The sequence below is a fragment of the Seriola lalandi genome, unplaced genomic scaffold (assembly GCF_002814215.2).
Source record: "Seriola lalandi dorsalis isolate HSWRI2012SDOR001 ecotype SW California unplaced genomic scaffold, Sedor1 jcf7180002054911, whole genome shotgun sequence".
NCBI classification, from domain to species: Eukaryota; Metazoa; Chordata; class Actinopteri; order Carangiformes; family Carangidae; genus Seriola; species Seriola lalandi.
The window spans coordinates 189,409-212,800 of record NW_019525463.1 but is presented as its reverse complement, the minus strand read 5'-3'; the positions used below and the strand labels follow the sequence as shown (position 1 = coordinate 212,800).

The window sequence follows — 23,392 nt, the reverse complement described above, 5'->3', positions numbered from 1 at the left end:
CTGAGAGGGAGAGTAAATCTCTAGACATTGATGAGGAGAGGGGGCAAGATGCCCTCATTGTCTAAGACAAAAGGCTCCCTGTGCCACAGAGCAAAATATCCAGTGTGCGTGCACATGCACACGTGAACACACACTTCTACTTGTGTGCGCCTGTGTCTGTGTGTCTTGCTTGATCATCGTAAAAGGGATCATTATTACAATATTCATCCAAAACACTGCTGAAAGCCCAAGAAAAAAAGGATAAAAGACAAAAACAAAGAGGTGCTCAGATGGCATGTGTTACAAAGAATGGAGGTTTTTTCAGATTTCAAGGTTCAGCTGCATGCTGGGAATGTTTAGAATTATTATGAGAGCCTTACATAGCAGGCAGAGAAACAATGGTTTCAAGCAGACACACACACACTTAGGCCTAACTCCTACTAAAACTCACTTGGGATTGGAGCTGTTCCAGTAGACAGCGTGTCTGTCAAATATGATCTTCTCCTCCGCCCACACGGACACCCAGGACAGGACGGTCAGCACCACCACCTCCATCACACACCTCTGCCCGAGCTGGCACAACATCATAGACATCCAGTGGCAATCTCTCTCTCTCTCTCTTTAACTGGGATCAGGCTTTCACTGCACTGCTGCTGCTGCTGCTGCAGAAATCCTCTCTAGATCATAAATGTCCTTCTGCGCGTCTTTGGACGAATCGGGTCCGCGGTTCATGGATCGTTGACTGGCTTGATGCGAGTTCCGATAACCTCGAGGGTGTTTCAAGTCATACTGAACGGTTGAAATTCACTTTCAAACTTGGTCGGCCTCAGACGGGAGAGCAAGATTCACATGTTATTTACAAGCGCGTCGTCGGCAGGATGCTGCGAGTGCGTCTCTTCTGCAAGGTCCGAAACTTTTCTCCCATTACGCGCAGCCGGGGGAGATAGATGCGCTACCTGGGTTAGACCCCCCTCTCTCCATGAAATTACAATCAATCACCTTTCAGAATTCATCCGAGGTTTGTAATTCTATCAGCGGTATCGTCACTCACCAGCAGACACGAGACAACGGTCAAATCGACCGTCATATTTGTTTACCCAGATTTGTGTAGAGCCTGGCGCACGCTTTGTTCGCTCCCCTCACAACGCAAATCTCTTCACAGCAGGGGGAAAAAAAACTACGTCCACTTGACCTTTTCTCTTATTGCATTTGAATGAAATAAATTCCAGACAGACGAACACGCTCCTTTCCGGTATTTTCAGTCCAAACTTATCGCACCAGAACAACTGAGAGACAGGAGCATCCTCCACGAACAGCCGCGAGCATCTTACAGCATCTCAACTTGGTGATCCCTCCTCTGCCACTGGGCTCTTATCCAATGTGACTCGAGTCGCGGTGCGCCTTCACTGCCCCGTGCGTCACGCTGACCGGCGGCAGCCACGATCACAGCTTTAATCCGAACATGCTCCGGTGCAAACCTCCACCTACGGCGGGCAACAGCGCACACCCGCACCCTGATTCGGTGTAGCCTAAGTAACCCCCACCCCCCTCTCTCTCTCCTCTCTCTCTCTCCCCCATCTCGCTCGCTTTCTTTCTCTTTCTTTCCGCGCGGGCGGGGTCTGTAGCCGTGCCGTGCCGTGCTGTACCGCGCTCCCTCTGGGGACTCTGTGCTGGCTGACTCACTGAGCCCCGGCGGTACACAGCTGAGGTTGTATAGAGGAAAGCCCCAACTCAATTAAACACTTTTTTCCCCTAAATTACAAAGAGTTACCTGACCATTTTGATGTGACACGAATTAAGAATTGGTGCACACAAATGAATTAAGGTTATCTACTGGAAACTGTAGCTGAAGCTGTCTCTGTTTTTGACCGATTACTCGTTAAACTTGTTACAAATCACCACCACAGCCGTCTGCTTCACTGAAGCCGGTTTATTGCAGCTGGGCTTGCAAAGCACCCATAAAGTTCACGATCAGTTTGAAAGCTGCGGCCTGATGGATGGATGGAAGGGGGGCCTCGTAGAGAGAAAGAGAGAGAGAGAGAGGGAAGGAGAGAGAAGGCGTCTGATGGATCGCTGGAACAGTGGAGTCATTTTCCATCAGTGTCCATTAGGCCCAAAGGGCAAGCGGAGGCAGCACCAAGTCTAAAACCTGTGAGCCATAAACCTCCAGAGAGCTGTCTGACAGAGCGCTGCCACCCCTGCTGCCTCTGCCCTCCCTCTCTCTGTGTGTGTGTGTGTGTGTGTGTGTGTACGCACATACTCTTCTGCAAAAACATATCCATCTTATGCTTTTACACTCAGAGCAAACAGACTGAAATATATAGTAACTACATTGTTTCCACAAAGTGCGCCATGGTTCTTCCGACGTGTCGATACTTGGAGCACAATGAGCCCCAGTGAGGATCAATCCAATCTCAACAAGATGAGAATTGATTCCAGAAAATTATTTGCAACGAGTTCATTTACATCCTTTAACAAGAAAGGCATCAGCACGTTAGTAAAAAATGCATTGAAACACAAAGTAAAAGGAGTTTTCTGCAGTGTACAAACTCTTCCAGGTTCCTACAGGAGACAGTTTCCCCAAATCAAACTGACTTGACTTGTCCCGCCGTTCCTGAATCTAATAGACCCGTGTTATCATTTTAAAAACTGAACCTTTCCGCAGCTCCATCTTTCACATCTTATTGTGCCTCTCGGTTGGATCCATTATGCAAAGTGTCCTAGTTTTGCTTTGCCCTGCTCTGCCTGCGAAGTAATGCCTATAATTTGGGCTGCTGAATCCAGGCAGGGAGAGAACCCATGCACCCCCATAACCCAAATACAGCTGCATGTTGTCCGCCTCTGTGGATGAATTATTCAACATCTGTCTGAGGCGTGCATATGTAAACAGGTGGATAGTCTCCTGATGGCTTTTTTTTTTTCTTAAGGGGAGACACATACAGACCAAAGGCATCCTTCACCTCAGCTTCAGGCTTTTCCTCTTCTGCTATGTCACTCTGAAAGCGAGTCTAAATCTCATGTAAGCTGTGCAGACTAAACAGTATGGGAGGATTCAGATATGAAGGACTCTTTAAGTGATCCTAAATCTAAATTAATGTGGGTCAGGGAGTCAGTATGGACACATTCCTCTTTAGGAGGGCATTAAATCCTGGAATTTATAGCTGGTTAAGTCTGTGATTGCTCTGCAGTTTAACTACAGAAACGAATTATAGACATATGAATGTCCTCAAAGCTCCAGAACTTAAAACACAAAACAGATGAATGTCTTTCAATGCTGTTGACTAAAGCATCCATCCAGATTCAGCCAACCTTTCAAGTCTCACACATTAGACATCCAGCCATTTTTTCCCCCCTCAGTGACTAACTGGCTGTTGAGGGCATTGAACATGTCACAAATGATACACAGGAGAGTCTCTTGAACCACTTGTTCAGTCTGGCCCCATTCAGCCACCACTGGGATCACATTTGTGTGTGTGTGTGTTTGTGTGTGTGTGTGGCCTCTGTGTTTGCTTGATTAGAGGCCACAGGACTAATGTAAATAAGTGTTGCCAGATGCAGTGGGATCACTAAACCTCACATGGTTTCATTTAGTCCTAGGCGCACACACGCTGGATGAAGCCAGGAACATCCCAAGGGTCTGGATTGGCCAAACAAATGGGAGAGGAGGTGGAGTGCGGTTACACAAATGACACACTGAACTAGTTAAAAGTACAAATGTGGAGACAGTCTGAGATGTTGTAACAGAGCTTTAAGTACATTCAGTAATGCTACTTTATTTGGGGTCAAATAACTTTTGGATTGGACTAATTTTGGAAATGTTTACCCTTTCCTGTACATGCTTGCCAGTTTTACTTTAAAAAAAAAAAAAAAAAAAAGGTCTCAACAGATTAAATTTACCATATTTTTTTTTGAACTGGTGACTTCTGGAATTTGGTAACCTTAAAAAAAAACCCTACCACAGAGCTGTGTTTGAATCATTTTACTTTGAGCTACCCTTCCACCCAATTATGCAATCTCTTTGCATTTCAATATATTCCCGAAGAGAATTCTGTGTAGACTGCTCTCTGCTCTAAATTACTCTCAGTGCAGAGTGAAATACTAAGATGCTGCAAGTAAACAAGGGTCTGAGGTATCAAAGCAGCATCAAAGTTGCTGCCATGGAGTTTCCAGACTGGCAGGGATACACAGTGAACTGCAAGGATGTTTGAAAAGAGGCAGCAGAACACGAGCCATCAAGAGACTGGTTGCAATTTTTGGCAAACGTGACCATATTCTAATGACTTTAGGGCGACATTAAAATAAGAGTACTGCCTTCTGTTAGCATCCTAAAACATGCTGTAGAAATTTTTGTGTTGTGTCTGTTACACCTAGCAAGTATCTTCAGTCTGGTATCTGTCTATAACTGTGACCTTCAAGCATGCTGTCTTATGCAAAGTAATATCAGCAGAGAAACAATTGCCTTTGCAGTGGAATTCACACTAACTTGCAGCTCACCATGTTTTAAGACCACACTCCACAAGATACTGGGATTATACAAGAAAATCCAGCTACTCTCAGCCACAAATACAGACACCACTGGACTCAATTCTCCTTTTCTCTCATTTGTCCCTCTCCAAAAGTAAGGAAGATCTGAGGTTAATCCTCTCCACCGCTCTGTAAGGAAGTCGAAGAAAAAAAAAAAAAAAAGGTATAATGCCAGAAAACCCAAGGAGGCACTTGAGATTAAGCCACCAACTATTGACATTGTGTGAGTGACAGGTAAAGTCACCTCTGCTTAACAGCCTTCGATTACCATCAGAGAGCAAGACCTCCCCCTAGTGGTTCAAGAGGTGTATAACCAGTTTGTCATTTTTTTCCCACCTTCATCCCTCACATCCCTGAGGAACTTTCTGATACACATGGATGCCAGATACGCCCGATAGCCATGCTTGTTTTTTTTTTTTTATCTTAATTACTCATCGTCTGAGACAAAGCAATTTAGTTTCCACAGCAACCTGGCTGCTCTCCATAAGACAGACCTGCTAAACTGAAAAGGTCAAGCAGTGCACAGGAGGATTATTCAGAATCATTGAGAATAGCAAGTATCCAGCGTTGCATATTGAATTAACTCTCCACCCTGCCATCATCATCGCAGCCGTTTCATCAAAGGGATTGCAACGAGATTGAGCTGAGCCCAGATGAGCAGTCAGTCAAGTTTCAGATGGGATGAGTACGAAGTTGGAAATACAGTAAGAGATTAAAAAAAAAACCCACCAGTAGTAAAAACAGGATGGGAAATGTGGAAAATGTTACGAGATGTTAACCGATACAGAGCAGCAGGTCCACAGGACAGAGGGGAAGAGACAGAAACCAAATGAGGCCAGATGAAAGAAGGAACAAACTAAAGATTTATTGAAGGCAGCAGAAGATGCAAGAGACAAGAACAGAATGGCAAAGGGGGGAGGGGGGAGCGGGGCACATACAGAGACACTTCTGTGTTCAGATAGGTTTAATGTCTTTGTGTTACAAAAGTTTTTTTGTTTTTTACAGCTCCAGAGAGCTCAATAGGTCTGTATTGTTTTATCAAAATATACATGTTTTGAACGTAAAGTGGATATAATCCAAATGATTTTGTGGTACAAAAACATGAATATATACAACCATCAACCCCCGCTTCATACAATAACCCCACCCCGCCCCCATATAAAAAAGGAGAGAAAAATAAAAGCTTTTAACAATAACTGAAAGGCATATAATCTTCTACACTGTCAACATCACAGCTAGGACTGTGGATCAATTAAGTATCCATTCTAAAGCGATCTCTACCCAAAATTAGGCTCTTTGTAAAGTCAATCAAACAAAAGGGGTACAATATACAGTATATGTTGTTACCCAAAACATATTTTAACTTCATGTGACTTTTGTCCAAGGCATTTGAGGAACAGAAAGAAGGAAATCGAAGCCTTGTGTTTTTGTGGAATAGCAGGAATGTGAAAAAAAACCTTTAAGAAATCACAACACTACAAAACAGCAGGGATAGAAGATACTTTGGTCCTTAACAGCAATAACCGTCTGCAGCTACATGAAGCTTCGTTAAATCATGCATAATAATCTTTTACAAAAATAGAGACAGAGCAAGTCTGTATCTGGTCCAAGACTACAGTGGTGGAAACTGGTGCGTGAGGCACGCAGGAATGTGACGATGTTTAAGACTTCAGCGTGAGGGTGTCAACTTGGACCTATCATCGAGGAAAAGTGCACTAAAGAACCCGACTGTGGCTTAAGTGGACACAGACAGGGAATGGGTGAGGGTTGTCCCACCCTGTAATCATGTTATCCTGAATTTAAGAGAAAAAATATACTGGGTTTTCCGACACAGTCCGAGACTGTCGTTACTATCAATTGACAAATGCCCCCCAGCTGCCCTCTCACAGGTACAAATACCTGAATATAATGGGATAAAGGCATCTTTGCAGACAGGTAAGATAAAACAGCTGAATGAGAGGTAAACAAAGTCAACTGATGAGGCTGCAAAGTGTGTCAGCCTCAGATTAAAAACTCAAGGAGTCAAGGCACTGTGATAATGATCAAACCCAGCCACTACATATAGGTATCAGTTAAGCTTAGAATTGATACACATGTAAATGCTAACATTAAAAAGAAAAGATAAATGAATATATAGGTGTCCACTTATAGATGAACATAATATGGTTAAATAAGGCCCCAAACACCACTGGCCCTATTGGAGAGAGGACTAAAGGAAAATGAATGGGACCTGTAGGCGAGGAGGGCTGAATACAGCTCTACTTCCTGCCACAATACACCTAATAGAGCTACATCACCTAGCAAGGATATTAGGCATCTAACTGACTTACATTCATAGTTTCTACATATATAATGAGGCTATATGCATACAAATCCTTAGATAAGAAACAGAAGACTGAATGAGCCACTTTCCCCCATTTTAACAATGCTGGTACATACCGAAAGGCATGAGAAAACAAAAAGGCATTTTGAGAACCACATCTTTTCCAAATGAAGCCAGAGCAATGCTTAAGGCAATCTGGTTGGGGCAAAAGTAAGGCACAAGACTGTAGATAAAGATAATGAAGGAAGAATGCATCCTTATTATAACAACTTCAGTTAGTGGTATGGATCCCCCAAAGCAAATATGTGGGTAGTTACAAGAAGATAAAATAAAGATTGATACTGGGAAATAAATTGTTTGTTGGTCTGTGAGCCAAAACAAAATCATTGTCTCTAACCGTTTCTGACTGGCCAAACAGGTTCAAAGTGGCATTTCAAAAAAAAAAAAAAAAAGGCACACACACATAGATATATCCACACGACTATCATAGTAAAAGGAATGCTGAAGTGTGTCTGGTGTGGATATGATTCATCCACATAAGCATACATCTGTGGTGGAGGGTGTCTTTTTTTTTTCCCCTTTTTTCTTTTTATAATTTTTTTTAAATTTTTTTTTTTTTTTTTTAAGCGATTTGGTCTAAAGTGACAGTTCATCATCTTCCCCTACTTTACCTCCAATATAGTAACATGTTTCAATGCAGAATGTTGGACCCCACTCAAAACTTTGTGATGGAACAAATTATTAGGTTTGGGCACCAAGGACCTGTTCTGAACTGGAACCAGATCCCATTTTTTTTTTTTTTTAAGACCTGGGATTTGCTCCAACACGCGCTGTGATTCTATTCTTTGACTCCTGAAATAAGTTTGGACTTTATCGTTTATGTCGCCTATGCATTTGGATAATGTTTGACAAGTGATACAGGAAATTGGACTCATTAATCACAATTTCCAGCATTGGAGGAAGTCTAACTTCCTGTGGCATGGTTTTTGATATCCCAAGTTGAAGTCATAATGCCCCAGAATCAGCTACTGCAAGCGAGTGTAGCTCAAACACAAACAAGTGTAGAACAGCGACAATTCAATTTGTGAATGGCAGGAAGGAATATTCATATTTGTCTACATTTATTCCAAATGTTTTTGGAATCAGCAATAGGATCTGGAATCAATAAGGAGACTTGATCAAATCTGATACACAAACCTATAAATGGTGGGGAATTACCAAGTATTGGGGTGAAGGGAACAACACTCTACACAGAAACAGTCTTAAATATGTTATGGTTGCCATTTCCACTCAAGGCAAACTTGAGAAAAGTAGCATTCAGATGGCAATAGATTTGGAGGGAGGAAGGAAAGGCACTCAGATGGTGGACTTGGAGAAGGACACTCGAAGGTGGTGGTTCTCCCCCAGATCGTGGTTGTGGAACTCGATGAGGGACTCAATTGCCTCCTCGACTGACCCCATCTGGATCAGGGCCATCTTGCGGTCTTTCCTGTTAAATATAGAGAGAACAATGTGTTCTGAAAGTGTCAAACTTGTGCCAACTTTTGTGTAGGCTGTTTGCTATTTGCTATGTTGTACTTGAATAACAGAACTTGTTCTATGCTCTTAAAGACATCTTACTCAGACTTTAAACAATGAACAACTCCTCTTGGCTTTGCATTAAATGAAGGTTGTGACATTTTTTAAAGTTTTCAAACACCAATTAGGACATAAATGAAGAAAAATCAAGTAACTGGATTGAGACTCACTGAAAGAACTTGAAGGCCTTGACTGTGGCTCCTGAGCTGGCAAACAGCCTCCTGAGGTCATCCTCCATCACAGAGGGCCTTAAAATCAGAGGGCAAAGAAAAAAACAAAACAAAGAATCAACATAAAACATTTATGTGGGTTTATATACCCTTTACTTATTTGTACTAGTGTGGTAAAAAAAAAAAAAAAGAACAAGAAGTATGATTAAATCTAAAAATGCACCTCTAGACTAGCATGTTTAGAAAAGACTGTCACAACTACTTAATCCAAAGCACTAAATATAGAGAAAAATGAGTCAGGACTACAAAGGAAAAAGCTTAGACTTAGACTCTCTCTTGGGGAGAGAGTGGGAATTAAAAGGAGACTCTTGCAGCAGCACTCACGGTATGTTGGAGAGGTGGAGTGTTGCAGAGGGTGGGAAGATGTTGGAGTAATTCTTGGAGCCAGGCTTCTTGAAACGGTGCAGCGGGGAGTTGCTGTAGTCCTTTGTGAGGCCCTGGTCCTCATGGCCTTCTCTGGGAAGCTGCACTGTGGTGTGTTTTGACAATGTCACACGCATGGCCCTGCCGTGAAGCCGCTGGCCATTCAGGTGGCTCATAGCTGAGAAACATGAATACAATAGTCAACACCACACCCAAAACCTGGTTTCCGCATACAATTGTAGTCTGACTTAGGGCTGATTTCTTTAATTTTTTTCCTTTGTCAGCACAGATAAACTGGTCCATTTTAATTGTACATTAAAATAGTTCGAAGTAATTTCAATTATAAGTTTAACAAAAGGCCCAGTGAGGCCGATTTAATTGATTTTAAACAGTTTTCCATCCTTACCCTCTCCTTGATACATCGACATTACATTTATTAAAAGATTATCTAAAAACATTTAGAGTAGTTACAGAAGGTAAATAAAGGAAATAATCAGAAATAGGCTATCAGCTATTTATCAAAGGAGGACCTGCAGTGGTTGCTCATTTGAGACCCACTAAGTGAAGGCTCAAAACAATGTATGGTAAAAATGCAAAAAACAAGATCAAAGAAAACGCTAGATCAAAGAAAGTAAATAGGGTGTAGCAAGTCTGGAGTGTAGCTACCTAGCTGAGCCTGTGTGCCATCAGACATCTGGATCAGAGCATTCTCCTTCTTATTGAACAGGATCTTCACCCTCATCACATCGCCATACACACCTAGTGAAGAAGAGGAAGGTGTCACACTACAAGTGCATGAATGACTAACACAGCCTTAACATGAGCCACACAGCCAATCACAGCAACAAAAACAATTTAAAACCATCAAATCAGACACATTAATATTCATACTATATGGACACTGTTTGATTAAAAAGTAATTGTCAGACTATTCAGTAATTTTCTATTTAATTCTGTGTGGGATTTTCTACAACTAATCCTACATAAGCCCTCTTAGATAATAATTACAAAGATGCTACATGGTTATGCCTGAGAAGGAGAAGATAATGATTTGAGGAAAAAACAAATAAATAAGTAAAAATCAATGAATAGTAAAATGAGTGGTTCTGATTGGTTTGGTCGCTCTACAGAGGAAAAAAGTTGATTACTTGATGAACTTGAGGGCGTGATAGAAAGACATGCAGGAATAAACTAAACATGCATATACCTACATTAGAGTAACTGAAACAAACTGCAGAAGAGTAATATGTTGACATAATCCAAGGGATATGTCAATTCCAATCACTAAAAAAGCAGCAGCATTTCATCTCTGGGTGTACTTGTCGAGTGACTCAAGGCAACCACAGAAAAATTAAATAACAAAAATGAAATTTGATGAATTTTCATGGCTTAAAATTTAGATTGTGCAGGACTAAATAAATTGTTGACTTTTATCCACTTCCAGAGGGTGACGCTTTAGAATTTAGATCAGCGTCTTGCCTCATTCCTGAACAAAATGATCCCTACATTTCTATTTAGCAGAGCAATATTTCCATTCAGGGGCTGTGCTCTTTGAAGATGAAAAACTGCAAATACTTTTTGCCCATGGACAGTAAACCATGGCTGTTAGAAATTAAATGAAATGCTGCAGCTTTGTGTGGTTTTTCTCACCTTACTTTCCTTACACAAACCCACAACAACCAAAACAGGTCATAACAAACCCCAAAACAAACAGACACCCCCACCCTTCAATAGCCCTGTAGCCTGATGACGAGCCATCAGTGGTTAAAAAAAAAACAAAGCCAACAACATGAGACAAGACATGCCCACCTTGCCAGGTAACAGTAGTAATAAAAAAGGAGATGAAAGGATGATAACGTACCGAAAAGAATAAAGAGGCAGTGTGGCGTAACGCTCTTTAGAGACAGCAGGGGGAGCAGCGGGGCAGGGGGCCAAAGGGGGAGAGGGAACAGGGGACAGGGGAAAAGAGACGGAGCGGAGTGGAGGACAGTGGAGTGGAGTCGGGACATGTCCGCAGGCCACAGGCAGCGAGGTCCACAGGAAGGCCACAGTACCATGGAGGAAGGAGAGGCATGAGGGACGAAGAGAATGAAGAGAGGATTCAAACAGCGTGAGAGAGGAGGAAGAGAGGAGATAGTAGAAGATCAGGTGGAGAAAAGGAAGATGGTGGATGGACAGATGATGGCAAAAATCATGGGGACCAATGTTGTGTTTTTGTGTTTTCAATTTGTGGGTGGTGTCCAAATTGGGGACAATGAATAGGGGAGAAGGAGGGATGGGTGGGAGGGAGGAGGAGTGGTCGTAGTAGTAACAGAGGAGTGGCAGAGGGGAGGAGGAGAGAGGGAACAATTGGTCATGGGGCGTGCAGTCAGTTGGCAAGAGTTGAGGTGAGGGTGTTTTAAAACAAAAAAGAGAGAGAGGGGGACAGAGAAAGAAGAGAGAGAAAAAGGAAGTAAAAAACAAGGTCAGTATACACAAAGAAATGTAGTGCTTCAGACAGTAGAACTGGCTAAATTAAAATGCATTGTCACTATGGGAACACTAGAAGAAAAAGAAGAGAAAAAAAGATTAACAATGAAATACAGAAAAAGGCAGAGACAATATGTACTTTTAGATTACAGGCTATGTTTGTTTAAATTATGTTTAATTACATTAGAATAAAAACAGACAAATCTGAATATCAATTATAATAATGCTAAAAACTGGTCTTTAAATTAATATCCTTATTGTAATGAATACATAACTACAGTAAATGTAATGAGTGTGACAGACTACTTATACATGCTACACACTATATGTATAAAAAAAGATCTACATAATGGACAAGATGTGTTTCTTTAACAAATACAAAGAAAAAAGTAATATTGTCTCTCCAACAACTCAAGAATGATTTCAACTAATGGACAAAAATGAAGATATGAAATGGTAAGTTTAAAAAAAAAAAAAAAAAAAAAAAGAAGTTAGTGTTTTGAATAAACTTAAAATTCACAGTGAGCAAAGTGGCAGGTCAGAAATGCAGCAGGTTTGGTCAAACACAGAGAGGTCCTGAAAGAGAAGAGGTTTTGACACGATGACCCCCTTTTATTTAAAAACAGTGGTCTGTGTAGTCCAACTAATGTGACCTCATGGTGGTTGTGGGAGATGGGGGGCAGCAAAAACACTGGTTTCTCTTGACCAAATAGATCCAGGTCCGTGAGTCATAGTGTAAACAATAGACACTAATATTTTCTAATGTTGCTCAGCACTGCACTGACAGAGGCAGGATGTAGAACTGGTTAAGCCATGTGAGTGTACTGACCTCAGGGTTCAGATTGCTGACCAACAAGACATTGTGTCCGCCAGAGGCAGTGAGGCCTGATAGGCCGAGCCGGCTGGCAGCCGCTGCTGCAGCCGCCATGCCACTGTGACCAACACCCAGGGACGCCAGGGCACTGGGAATACCAGGCATCGACAGACCTATGAGGAAATATTAATTACCATCAATTTATTGCACTTTTGATAATGTAATGTTTGGAGAAGGGATAGATGCTTCATTATGAAAGGAATAGCAGTGTTGAAAAAAAATTTGTGTACTGACCTGCCTGTTGGATAGCAAAGGTTGGGGGGAAGGCATGTGCTCCACCATAGGGAGACGCTGAGATTATGCCAGGCGCAGCTAGGACAAGAGGAAACAAACAAAATAAGAATAAACTTATGTACACTGAATGTGTACTTGAAACCTTAAGAAATTAAATCAGAAAATGCCTTAAAGGACAGACTGATAAATCAAGAGCACACTTGTTGAAGTAAAACCTAGAAGCACCAACTCAAAGGCAGCTGGATTATGTATTCATAGGCTTGTTAACATTTATGGATGTGATCAAAACGAAAATATCCTTAATCATGTCCCAATCTTACCAAATGCAGCGGCAGCCATGGTCTGGTGATCAATGGAGGGCTGTGAATCCGCAGTTGGGAGGTCTGGTCGGGTGTAGTCCCTGCTCTTGTCATTGTTGTACTTGACATTGAGGCTGGTGAGCTTGGAGAAGCTAATTCTCAAGGTACAGCAGGCGTTGTAGATGTTCTGACCATCTAAAGACTGAGACATATGTTGGAGCATTAGGCCTGGGGTAATGTGAGTATGGTGCGTTTTACACTCGTCATTGTATCTACAGTTTCAACAACTGACTCCACAGTGTACACATTGCACTGTAACTGCAATGATTTGCTTTAAATTGGTTGATTTCTCACAGCCAGTCTTAACCCTAGTGAATTTGAAACTCAGAATGAAACATCGTGACAAAGAGCATTAGTTTTACCAGTCTTACCAGTTTAGCGTGCTGAGCTGTCATGCCATCTGCGTACTGGATCAGAGCCTGGAACTGGTTGTTCTTGGTGAAAGTGATGATCTTCAGCACAGTGCCAAACTTAGAGAAAATCTGGGGAGGGGAGGGAGCATAATTAGGGACGTCACTATGAAAACAAGTTAAGGGTTTCATCACAACTGTACTGGAGGATTAACAAGACAAATTTGCATGTCTTTTGAAACAAACCAACATGCATATTTTGTTTATATTGCACCCAAAGATTCGCCAAGTATCTTCCTGAGAATGTTATAAATGTGAGCCAAGGCTCAATTTCTCAGTAACATAATGATGAGGAGAAGAGGCAAATGCAAAAACAATTAAGTATCAAAATATATTTATAGTAGGTGAGTCGGTAGTATAACACGTTACCATGTTTAAGTAAGTTTGCATAAGTCAAAGTCTGTCTCCGTACACCTGGTGCTGTACAGCTGCAGCAGCAGTGCTAATTTTACACACTGATAGAACAGTCACCTATTGTAATTTATAGTAGGTGTGTTAAAAATAACACTATTTTCAATTTAAAAAAAAAAAAAAAAAATTATATATATATATATAAATAAATAAATAAATAAATAAATAAATAAATATCAAGATTACCAGGAGAAACCTGAAAACAAAAACTCTTGATGAGGCGAGTATAAAACCAGTCAAGCAGCAAACCCACCAAAAAACTCAAACGCATGTTTAAAGGCTTATTCAAAGATTAAAAGGAAACTGACAAGCAAATAATTAAAAAGAAACTACCAAGCATATAATACACATAGTTGAAACGTCAGTGTTTTAATTTGATTAAACTAAAAAAAAAATAATTAAATTATCCTTCTATATCGATCCAGCAACAAAAATAGAAAATCTGCCCTTACCTGGTGTAGTACGTCCAGGGTAACAGGGTAGAAGAGGTTTTCCACTATGACTCTGAGCACAGGGCTTTGAGTCCCTGCTCCTCCCATGGTACTTGCATCTGCGGAAATGGCCATGCTGCCCATTCCACCTCCATGCAGTGCATTGACTGCCTGCAAAGCTGCCTGGGCACGCTAAGGGGGAAAGTCAAAGGAACTTCTTGAACATGAACAGAGAAAAGTATACAGTTATAAAAGAATCAGTTAATGTTGGTTACATTTTTTGTGTGAGGTGAGCGCCATATTTTTTTTAAATTTGTTTCCTAGGGTTTGCATAGTTTCACAACAGTAAGAATGAACTAGGGTAATCATTACCATGACTATTTTGTCTACACAGCAAACCAGAAGGCAAAACATCACATCGCACTTATCTTGAAAAAGGTCTTTAAGAAAGATCACAAAATCTATTCCAATAAATTTGAGACTGGTGGCAGGAAGAACATCAAATTTACATTTTCTGCATTTAGCAAACACTTTAGATTAGATTAACTTTATTAATCCCACAACTGGGAAATTCATTTACCACAGCAGAAAAATAAACATCTATAGAATAAACATCTATGGAAATATACAACAAAAATTTACCAAATATACACTAATAAATACAATATACACAATACACACGATATGTAATGAAAAAGTGCAAGTTTGCACATGGTCAGGTAAGAGCAGGAGTTGTGGAGTCTGACAGCTGCTGGAATGAAGGACCTGCGGAACCTCTCCTTCTTACATCTTTAATTGTTAATAATGACTGGAGCACTAATTTAAGCTTCAAATCAAAATCATCAATATTAAAAGCAAGTGTGTGTGTGTGTGTGTGTGTGTGTGCATATGTTTGTTAGGCCATTACCACTTGGTTAGGGGAGTTGTCCGTCTTGAGCTCCTTATGGGTTGAGTATTGCATGTAAATCGGGTGGTTTCTGATGACGGGGGTGACAGAGGAGTAGTAGCTCACCATCGTCTGTGCACACTCCTCGCTGTTCAGTTCCAAGAACGCCTGCAGGGAGGAGCAAAGACACATATCCAATCTGTTTCACCCATCACACACAATAATGTACCACCATTCTTCATTTTGCAAGTTTGTTGTGAACTTTTATAATTAACTGCATTATCACTGTCTATTTTTAGTCAAATTTCATTTGATATCTTCATTGGGTTTGACACAGAACTGCTGGTAAAAGAGGAGATAATGAAGACATTCAAGTGGGATTAAGTGTCTTCCTCCAGGAAATCTTTGCAAGAATAATTGTCTCCCTACCCACTAAACCACATAGATGTAACAAAAGGGTCATTGTTATCGTTTTCAGCTCAGGACAGAATGTTAGAAAACCGATCCCTTGTCTCAGGACTAAAGAGGAATTTCATCCAGGTGTGAGCCATACAGGTTTGGTGAGAAGACCTGCGTTTATCTCTGCTTACCTGGTTTTTCCCTTTCAGCATCAGCAGATTAGTGACCTTCCCAAAGGGCAGTCCCAGACCAATAACCTCAGCCTCATTTATGTCATTGGGCAGCTTGCGTACATGGACCACACGTGACGGAACACCAGGACTGCGGACGTCACCTTTGAATTTTTTGCTGTCGTTGCCATTGGCTGCAAGAGAAAACAGAGGCAGATACAATCAAGGAGGGAACAGAAGGCTCTGGTTCTTCCTGAATAATGGATTGATCGTCATGGCAACACAAAACAACACAGACACGGCAAGCACTTCAATAAAAGGATTCACCCCTCCATGGCAACCCCCCTACCTGAGTTCATGATATAGGGCCCGTTGGATATGCAGGAAGAAAAGAGTTCGTCGGATCCCCTCTGCACAAGGAGAGAAAACAATGGTTCACTTCAGTACATTCACCAATGAGGGCACAGCATGGCAGGTGGAGTGCACAGTTCTCATATTACCAAGCCACTGTGTGATAAAGGAGGAAGTAATCTGATAACCAAAAGAGGATCGAGCAAACACGCTTGAGAAGAACTCCACCTATCCCACCAAGAGGAGGTGACCTAGCTCGTCACAGTAGGAATATCTCTGACTTCCCATCATATTCACATCTTCCCCTCTCATTTTATACTCTTTTCTAACAGCACTACCTAGTTAAAACCCTTACAACCATGGTCATGATGGGCCATTATTTCTTAGGCCAGGCAATGTGCCAAATTATCATAATTTAATGCCAATATCACTCAAGGAGGAGCTGCTACTATTCAGCTTGAGGCACACAAGTCGGCTGTGGTTAACAGCAGCTGTCAGTACAACCCATCTTCTCATAATTCAGTATTAGGAGGAGGGATAACACACTGAATCCCTCTGGATCTGAAGACAAGATGGAGATACTCCTAGCTCACACTAGTTTACTGTCTGCTGAAACAGCCTTATCCAGTCTCCTCCTCTCTCTCTCTCTCTCTCTCTCGCTCTCTTCAGTAGATATAGAGTGCTGTTTCAGGGCTGTTCTCGTGGCTGTGTGTGTGTTTGTGGTTGTGTGAGATGAAGTATTGCAGTCACAAGAAGTGGCTCAGCAGCCTAAGCTCTACAGCACTCTACAATGGCGGTCCTGTTCAAGCTGAGACTAGCGGCATTGTTACACGGCAGCACACACACATATGGAGCCCCGAGGACTCTCTGGGAGTTGAAGGGCCCTGCAGCGTTTTAACAACAACCAGTCATGCAGGTTTGCTAGCATTCTTCTCCGAGTGAATCTTAGCCTTTAAACATGCAAGGTGGTAGTCGGGTCCCCAGACAGGCAGCAAAGTCTTCTCAAAAAAGGCAGGACTAAGGTAAACAGAGGGAACATTTGGTGCTGCACTGCACTGCAAAAGGGGTGGTTTGGGGCACTGAGACAGTTGTTATGAGAGCACAACACTGTAAGCAGTACTATAAACTACCCTTTGACTTCCAGATGGTTTGGCTGACTCAGTCACTCTCTCTCTGAGGCCCACGCAAACAAGGTCTGCTATCGCAATTCATGAAGTTCAAGCAACAAGAGACATTCCTATGCCTTTTCACTGTGACTGCAGGATCAGGGACCCACTCCTTTGGCCAATGGTCAAATCTTGACTTAAATGAAAAGGCATAGATGAAATGTAACTACCGAGCTAAGATTACCAAGATGCAAAAACAGACTGTAAGCCTGTGTCTAGCAAAACTCAGAATTATAGGATGAATATTTAGTAGCAACATGAAAGAACCAAGTGACAAAGCTGTAATCGCTCACTAGGAATGCTGTATCAAGTCAACAAATTGTTGTCAACAACTGAGATCCAATAGTAAAAATATGAGTATAAGAAAGGAGATTCACAACACATAACAATTAATGGATTAGAGGTGTGTGTTCTACTTGCTGGGAATGAAATCTAAAAAACAACATTTTTGCTTGATAAATGGGCTAAGGGCAGATGCAAACCATGAGAAATGAAGGAAGTGGCTCCAGCCTGACTGAATGGTCATGGGCGGGCAGCGTCATATTATCAGTCAGCAGACCAACTCCAAACAGGAAGAGCAGCGAGATCAGGCCTGCTTCCAGGGTTTTACTAAACTTCCTCCTGGGGACTGATGGTTACTGTTCCATGGTTGGACTCTCTTTCTCCCCCTACTTCCTCATTCTAATAATAACCACAGAGCTAAGCAAGTCTACAGTGCAGAACAGGAAAATCAAGTCACATACAAAGCAAAGGATTGTGTTACAATTGACTGAAGAATATACCTACAGTTTTTGGAGGGAGTGTGGTTGAGAATGCAGAGGACCACAAAGGAAAAGTTAGAAAGCCAATGGGAGAAAAAAGAGCTGATAAATGGTTTGTTTGTTGACTCCAACACAGTGCCAAACCCATTTTTTCAACACAAACCCACTAAATGTGTATCGACTTGGTCACATCCTTTGTTTGCTTAGAACACTGACAATATAATTGTAACCTTCAGGAGATGATGACACATTGCTGGCCAACATACTGAAACTGTGGAGCAACTTCCTTTCACTGACAATGGCAGCACCGTGAATTTAATTTTACAAGGGAACATGGACTGGAGGCAATTTCCCTGCTTCATACACCACATCACACCTGGGTTTCATTGCATCAAAAGAAAGAAAAGCAAAAACCCAAAAAAACATTAGGATCTTACACAGAGCTAAATCTGAGATGATTCATTTGAACTTGTGTCTGCAAGCAACCTTATTTTGGCTTCTGCTGGGGTATTGGTGGGTGGTAATCGCTCAGGAAAAGCACAAAGGAGAGGAGCACAGGTATAGACATGTTTGTTCGGTGTGATCAGCCTTCGTCAGTGGAGGGGGCAGGGAGCTGTGCCTCACCAGGGGGCTGGAGGGGGAGATTGGAATGCGACCGCGGAATGCCAGACACTCTGCCCAGACAGAATAATTACAGATTCCAGCAAGGCAAAGCTCCATAACTCAGCATCATCATTACCACAGCACATCAAATCCAGAAAACAGGAAAAGTTAAAGAAAGAATTACGCCAGGAGTCAAATCCAAACCATCGATCGACACCCATTACATGGTGCTTTGTTAATCATGTTGAAAAACAAACGACCAAACTGAAATGAATAGAGGGGGTGGGGTGTGTCCCCGTTACGGGCGTGTGTATCAGAGTGCTTGTTTAAACAGTGTAAAGACCTTTGGCCTGGAGGATGAGGACGGTTGCGGGAGGATGGTTGCAGCTTTGAGATCAATTACTCCTCCTACACATAGCTGCCCTAGGCCGGTTACTTAGGCAGGTATTTTTATTGGGTACGCAAGTTAACAACCAGCAGTGTGCCAAACAAACAGTGTTCCTTCTACAACAAGTTTGCACACACAAACATTGCAATTACAGTTACATAAGCACGTCTGCACATTGGACGATACTTTGCTGCTGATTTGTTTTACTAGTGCTGCGAGAGTGGTCTTGTGATAGAATGGAGTGGATAAATATCAAGCAGTGGGGCAGGATTCAGCTGCTTTCTTAACATTCCAGTAAGGCCAACAGCCTATTAAAGAACACAAAAAAATAAACAACAGGAAGTTTCATTTCCCCCAGCAGTCACACAACCCAACAGAAACAGGACAGGAAAACATAAAGCCCCACCTCTGATAATCTATTCTAATTGAATGATCAAATAGCCCATGTCCTCAGTCCTAAGAGTTGCTGCAACCTCTGTATGCTGACCATTCAGTTGCATTTCATAAATCTTTAAAAAGGAGAGTCAGCCTGCAACTGCAAACTCATTACACATGAAAAATGGCTTTAGACAGCAGTTCTGTAATTATAGAGGAAGCTCTTGCAAACTGACAGACTATGTGTCTCAAGTCCCCAGTGTCTGCACAGTTCTTTTCCATTTCCACTCTGACTTGTAAAAAGTTTCTCCAACCCCTGTTTCCTAAAACTTTATTTAGCTTCAGTGACACATCTTGAAATCCATGGCCATTAGAAATATGTAAATACGACTAAATCTAATTATCTGATCTCAGAGCTATTTTGATGAAATAGGCAATTCCAACTACAGCACAAATGCATATCCATACATTGTAATGGTAAAAATGACAAAACAGGAGCCGTACTTCAGCTACAAAACTTGCTGGAACTTGAAACTGGCAAACGAGTCCATGAGTATCACAATCAACAGCGCTCTCACAGTACAACTATGGGATGTACTGTGAGACAATGTAAAGAGTTTAACATAACAATAATAATTATATACTCAAATCAGTTAAATGAAGTGAAAAGAAAGAGCGGCAAAGAGAAGTTGACTCAAAAATTGCTTACCTTTGTGCCAACTGATATGTCATGGACACTGCTGTGAAAGAGAAAAGGATCTTAGTTAGCCAGGAAATCGAAGAAAATTAACCATAATCTGTCATGAGATCCTGTTTAAAAATTGAGCACAACGGTGAGGCATATTATACGCTCTGGAAATACACGTCCACACAAAATAAAGAGAAAGTACCCGACAACTAAAAGGAAACCGACTTCCTCATTCGAATATGAGAACATGTAATTCAGAAAGCCCCACAGAATCTTGAATACTTCGAGCTAAAATCTGTCATGCAAAAAAATATACAAAATACTTACTCAATTTCAGGGACGTAGCCGGATCCCAGAGGGTACAAGTCAGCGTCTAGGCGGCTGTTGTGGATTGGAAAAACATAAAAGCAAACTTCAGAGTGGCACAAATAAAACGAATCTCTACTAACGAATTTACGTTAAGCGCGTTGCTGGGCGAACTCAAGCCAGTTTACGAAGTACTACAAACTGTGAAATTGAAGTGATCAAAAGAGGAGAAAACATTTGCATGAAACAATACGCTATTGAGTATCCTACCAAGTTTAGATATCCCGGTGCACAAGTCTCTGATTCAATCAACATGAAATGTTCAGGCCAGACATCTTCAACATGGCCCTGGCACTCGGTAGACAAATGAATGCGGAAATGAGACACGTTGCTTTAGCTAGCGTTCCGAGTTCCCGAGAAACCAACTTACCGAGATGCAGTTAGCTAATGTTAACTAAAGTCTGCGTTAGCAAGCAGCACGGTGTTACCAATGTCTCCCTAAAATGAGAAAGTTTGTCCACATCTCAACTCCAATTAAGTTACATTTGCTGAGCGTTATTGTCGTTTACATAAAGCGATAACAACGGTTCACTTAACTAAGGTTTGTTAGCTAGCGACGGCTAGCAGTTGCTAGTTAGCTTACGCTCCTGCTAACTGTTGCATGTTTTGATGAAAAAACAGTTTCAAGTAAACTTTCCCGGTTTAACGGTTCAGCGAAGCAGCCATCATATTCAATGTATTTTAATGAGCAACCCGTTTATAAGAGAAAGTTACTCAGCAGTCCGTTTGTCTTAACAAAATAAGCCTTAAGTGTGGTTCTTTTTCACTTACCCGTCCATTGCACAAGAAAAAAACTGCAGGTCTGAAGCGAAGGTAGGGCGGCAGACTTGCTTGATTTTCTTACAAAATGGCTGAACACACGGAGGCGAGCGCTGATTAGTCCAGGCACTTCCAAGAGCCAAAAACAGGCGGAGACCAGCCTCTGCTGGAGTCGCCATTGGTCAAGACGACCATCATTTCATGAAAAAAGAAGGCCGCGGCAAATTTCCAGTATTTCATACCAAGTGGTCATGATTGATATAGTTTTATGAGATGCAGATCTTACTTTCGGTCAGCACCTTTTTATATACGGTGTATGGTCAGCGTAATAACACACCGACGTAAAAGAAAGCCACCCTGTCGAGAGTATGGGATTTCATTATACTTTTTAGATATACGGTAGGCCTACATGTCAGCGGCATAGACAAACGTATGTAAGTTGTTTTAGTGTTACATTTAAATCAGCTCCAGTGTCCATAACACTGATTAAAAAGAGCAATGGTGAAGGAGGCAATGGGCGCATTATTGAGTAATAGTTGATACTCCGTGGCAACAATTACTTTAATTACCAATCAATCTGCTTCTAATCGATTAAACGTTTGGTTTATATAATGTCTGAAAATACTTCCTCAGTGTTTCAAGAGGTCAGTTTACTGTTGTTAATATCAAAGAAAAAAAAATGAAATTCACACATTTAATGAAGCTGCAGCCAGAGAATGGTTGACATTTTTGCTTGAAAAAATTACTATCATTCAATTAGACTATCCAAATAGTTCGGCCACCTGTAGATTATCAGTTGACTCATTGATTAGTTGATTTATAGTTGCAGCTCTTGTCCCACACTCATAATTTCACTTAAGTAAAAGTGCATCATCATCAAAACATTTTTGAAGTATTGAAAGTAAAAGTACATTATGCAGAAAAAATGCTAATGTGAGTGTCATAATATATATTATATATTATTGTTAAATTATTTATACTAATGCATTAATATGTAAGCAGCATTTTATGCCAATGTTAATTACTTTAATTGGGAAGTTTATGGGTAACAGTGCATCATATTTTTTAAACTCATCATATAAAATATTAAGTAGGCCTAGTTTAGCCGCTCAATAAAAAAGTAGAGTAAGAAGTAAGCTATATATTTCCATCTGAAATATGGTGGAGTTAGTATTAAGTAGGCCTATTAAATAAGGATTGGGAGAGTCAAGCTATAATTCTTTCACAATAGGTTAACCATCATCCCTTCATCCCATTTTAAAAGCCTTGGATTTATGAATACAGTTTTAGATGGCTGGATGAAAACAAAATTCAGTTAGTGTAGAAAATGCACAGGTCTTTTAAATTTACAGTGCAGTCCCAGAGTATTAATTCATGAAGTCAACAATATAGATCTCAATCGCCTGCCAAAGAAGGTAAGTGTGATCCGATACTACAGGAAGTCTCAATGACCAACACTTTGAGGACCTTTATTCAAATTCACAGGTGATTTGAAATACCCAGACTAATTCACTCAGTGTAAAGTGTGAACAGGATTGATTTAGGTGGAGACAACACCATGACGATGGTAATTACCCTGATACTGTTTGTCATGTAAGGGAAATTATCTTGATGCTGTGAACATGTTCTGTGCATACATTGCACAGAGTGTATATTAAGGTTATAGATAGGTTGCTGGCCATGTGGGTGTAGAATACTGAGTAGGCATTTGATATTATCAAAACAGCCACAATCAGTCCACAAGTCCCATCCCATTAAGTTAAACTAAGTTTAATATCCACACAAGTGTTGTATGCAAATAGAAAGAATGGGGCTTGGTATTACTGGAAGAGGGTAGTATAGGGCCCTGAAGGACTTGAATATAACCTAGAACATACAGCTCAGTTACACACCACTTAAGGTATTTTAACACCCAACAGGGGCATGTGCACCCTGTAATTAAGGAGAATCTGTCAAATATGTTCTATTCAAAAGTAGTGAACTGGTGTCAACACTGAAGGAAGCAAGACATGATACCATTTATACATTCTCATTAGAGAAGGTATTGGGAACTATATAAATAAAACATCTTGGAAAGAATTTATTTCCCCAATTAATTTTGTTGCCTATAGCACTTCAAATCCAGCCAAGGAGGTGGCATATGCTGTTTTGGTAATTTATATGAAGAATATGAAGAGAGGCTTTTCGCATCAAGAAACACAATTTTTTAGTTCATTTAGTTGACAGACTTACCAGTTTTTATCATTGTGTTAGGAAATGTCTTGAAAATATAATGTCGAGGACCAGCACAAACCC

General features: G+C 41.1%; 2 protein-coding genes across 4 annotated transcripts in view; both read right to left on the bottom strand.

Annotated features, from left to right (window-relative positions):
- Positions 1-1,496, bottom strand: part of efna2a (ephrin-A2a) — a 79,693-nt gene extending 78,197 nt beyond the window's left edge. Inside the window, exon 1 of the mRNA XM_023430746.2 lies at positions 431-1,496. Within this exon, the coding sequence (XP_023286514.1) occupies positions 431-573 (143 nt within the window). The 5' untranslated portion in view covers positions 574-1,496. The remainder of the gene's footprint in view (positions 1-430) is intronic.
- Positions 1,497-5,343: 3,847 nt separating this feature from the next.
- Positions 5,344-21,224, bottom strand: LOC111673103 (polypyrimidine tract-binding protein 1-like). 3 transcript variants are annotated; one of them, XM_023430763.2, is made up of 16 exons: positions 21,110-21,224; positions 20,300-20,353; positions 19,994-20,021; positions 15,990-16,050; positions 15,662-15,834; positions 15,093-15,239; positions 14,207-14,377; positions 13,305-13,415; positions 12,895-13,075; positions 12,575-12,652; positions 12,296-12,453; positions 10,859-10,892; positions 9,664-9,756; positions 8,959-9,175; positions 8,575-8,652; positions 5,344-8,315 (listed from the first exon to the last, which is right to left on the bottom strand). In XM_023430763.2, the coding sequence occupies exons 1-16, from the start codon at positions 21,115-21,117 to the stop codon at positions 8,183-8,185; spliced, it is 1,725 nt and encodes a 574-aa protein (XP_023286531.1). In that variant the 5' UTR covers positions 21,118-21,224; the 3' UTR covers positions 5,344-8,182. The 3 variants fall into 3 exon arrangements, with proteins under 3 accessions (XP_023286531.1, XP_023286529.1, XP_023286532.1); XM_023430761.2 differs by having other exon boundaries at positions 19,994-20,024; positions 21,110-21,223; XM_023430764.1 differs by lacking the exon at positions 21,110-21,224 and adding an exon at positions 20,549-20,643 and having other exon boundaries at positions 19,994-20,024.
- Between the last annotated feature and the right edge of the window lie 2,168 nt (positions 21,225-23,392).